At 35.4% G+C, this 2,955-nt stretch overlaps 1 protein-coding gene across 1 annotated transcript; it reads left to right on the forward strand.

Annotated features, from left to right (window-relative positions):
- Positions 1-597: 597 nt before the first annotated feature.
- LOC123556111 (E3 ubiquitin-protein ligase TRIM71-like) lies at positions 598-2,355 on the forward strand. The gene has a single exon (XM_045346711.2). The coding sequence runs from the start codon at positions 598-600 to the stop codon at positions 2,353-2,355; it is 1,758 nt and encodes a 585-aa protein (XP_045202646.2).
- Positions 2,356-2,955: the final 600 nt, after the last annotated feature.

Consider the following 2,955-nt stretch of genomic DNA (forward strand, 5'->3'; position numbering starts at 1 on the left):
AGACGATGTTAACGGATGTTTAATAGAGAAGTTTTGAACGGGCTTTAGATTGGTGACTTTTATGTTTGTGAAATAATGAAAACGGAACTAGTTTTCATAATACTAAATGTATACACGATCGATCTACAAAATCTCAGCAGTGTCCTTACTTAGATACATTTTGTATATGTTAAAACTTATCCAAAACTGTTTTGATTGCAAGTTTAGGATATCTTAGTTTATGACTTTTATACAATCAATGTTGTTTCGATGTTCCCCTAACACAGAAACGTTGATTCTTTTTTTTTTCAATTTTTAGGTCCCCAGTGAGCACGTAATCCCAGTTACTTTCCTTGCCGCTGGGGTGATAGGATCTCGTACAAAAACAACCACTTGTAATTATTATTATAACTACTTGTAATAAGTAATATTTTTTGAATATTTGAATGTTCGTATTTAAAATAATGTAATTATATGTAATTATATAAAACATACATCTTATCAGGATATCTAAGTAAAATTGAAAGACAATTTACTTCCTCATTCCAACCAGTTATAACATTGTGTATTTAGCACAGATAAAGCGTTAAATCAATACAGGGTACGCGACATTTTAAGATGGCGGAAAGTAGTAAGTTAAAATCAGCTAAAAACAGCTCAGACGATGCTGTTCCTGGGCGCAAAGAACAACTATTATGTCAGCCATGTTCAAGGAAGGATTTACAAACAACAGCTGATGTGTTTTGTTCAGACTGTGACGAATTTCAGTGCAATGAATGTTCAAAGGCACATACAGTTTATGCGTTTATGAAAAATCACAAGTTAGTGAATGCGACAGAAGTGAAATCGAAACCAACTTGCTTTGATATGAAAGGAGTTGACAAATGTGAACAGCACAGTGAATTGTTGAAATTTTTCTGTGAAGACGAGAACCAGCTCTGCTGCAGTACATGTGCCATAGTGGATCACCGGAAATGCCATAGCGTCGTTGAAGTACAGAAAATTGCCGGAAAGTCGCGTTCTGCTGGTTCCCAGTTAAAGACAAAATTGGAAAAAGTAAAATCAAAGGCAGAGATGATTGTAAAATACACTGAATCATCGCAAGAACAACTCAGTAAAGATATCAAAGCAATATTTGTGGAGCTAAAAAGAATGAGAGGTGAGATAAATAAAGTTTTCGACGACTTGGAAGTGTACGTTACCATGGAAACTGACGCATTTCAGGCTGAAGTAGCTAATGATCTGGCAAAGAAACGATCTAGCGGCGAGAAACATATCGCTGATGTTAATAAATCACTGGAAATGGTTGATACAGCTTCTGAGAAAGGGACACCATCACAGCAGTTTATAGTAGAAGAGAAGATGAAAAAACAGGCTAATGAACTTTGCAGAGACGTGGACAATGAATGTCAACAGTTACAGATTGCTACCGTTTCCTTTAGATTTGACGAAACATTAAAGTTGCAAACACTTCCTATTTCTGATTACGTTCCAGGAAAGCTAACATTAAAATACCCCCTGCCTGAAGCTAAAAAATCTGTCGCACCTGTAGATCCTATTATTAAATTAACGAAAGTTACTTCCATTGATCTGAAGCAGACTGTAGATGATGTCAATCAACCCTTATACTCGGGACTGGATTTCCTGCCGGACGGTAGACTAGTTACAGTGGATAATTTCAACAAGAAATGTTTGATTTACAATGAGAAGCTTCGGAAAGTAGGATCATTCCAGTTATCGTATATGCCACAGAGTGTAGTTGCTGTATCTGAGGAGGAAGTGGCGATAACAAGTGGCAATCAGTGCAAGATAGACTTTCTACGTGTCAGTAAATCAAATGATATAACTTTGATCAGGACCAGTAAGGTAACGTCGAAGTATGGGTCTATATGTATGAAAGATGAGAGACACTTTGTTGTTGGAACTATGAGTGATACAAGGCCTGTTCGTATTGTATCTCTGTCAGGAGAAGAGAAAGATTTCAGCATCAGCTTTCCAAATACAAAATATTCTGCAGGCGGTAGTGTGTGCAACTATATGAGGAATACTGAGAAGATAATACTAGCCGATAGGTTCCAGAATACTGTTTTTATATATGACGTCGCGACCAACAGCACAGTTGCTGTCAAGGACGACCAGATCAAGGAACCAAGAGGTATAGCAGTTGGTCCATCCGACTGTATCCTGGTTTGCAGTGAAGAAACAAAGTCAATTGTTCAGATCTCTCCAACAGGTCGGATCTTGTCGTCGTTTAAGTTAGATATGGTTTATCCATACAGCGTCTGTGTTTCAAAGGATCAATCTATTCTTGCTGTCACAAATGCGTGTATGGGAGAAAGAAAGATACAGCTGTTTAATCTCACAGCTTCAGAATGATTTCATTATTGTTATCACTCATTAACCAGAGGTGTAACTTTAAGATACTCTATATTTTCATGAAAAGTTGTATGATATATTACTGACGTATTCTTTTCAATATCTAACACCTTGATTATAAACATTCAGCTAGCACTTTGAAAACAGCACATTGCTACTTTTTTTTACCTTAAAGATATTTTAGAGATATATTAGTCCCAAATTTGTATGAAATATGAACAATATTTCATAGTGTATATGCTTAGTCAAAATTAACATAATTATGTGGGTGTATAAGCAGTACTGTTTGTAAAGTTCAAAGCGATTTACACTTTTAGTCAAAACATTTATTTAAAATATCCATAAATTTGGGCACAGTGAATGTGACAAGTGGTACAAAGTGACATTTGATTCTGATTTGAATTTTTCAAGTTATCCTTATTTAATTTCCGAATATATTGTGCAGAAGGTAGAAAACCGTGTGAACCTTTTTGAAATAAAACAACATTGGAGAAAAAAACAACATTCTTCATGCTATTTACAAATATCTAACACTTATTTTCACTCATTTTGCCATTTTTCAGGGTCATTCATACATTCTAAGCCAAATTTGGTGCAAAA

The sequence above is a fragment of the Mercenaria mercenaria genome, chromosome 7, assembly GCF_021730395.1.
Source record: "Mercenaria mercenaria strain notata chromosome 7, MADL_Memer_1, whole genome shotgun sequence".
Taxonomy (NCBI): domain Eukaryota; kingdom Metazoa; phylum Mollusca; class Bivalvia; order Venerida; family Veneridae; genus Mercenaria; species Mercenaria mercenaria.

Excerpts from the sequence above, each read along its gene's own strand:
- LOC123556111 (XM_045346711.2), top strand. The coding sequence starts at position 598 with ATGGCGGAAAGTAGTAAGTTAAAATCAGCTAAAAACAGCTCAGACGAT.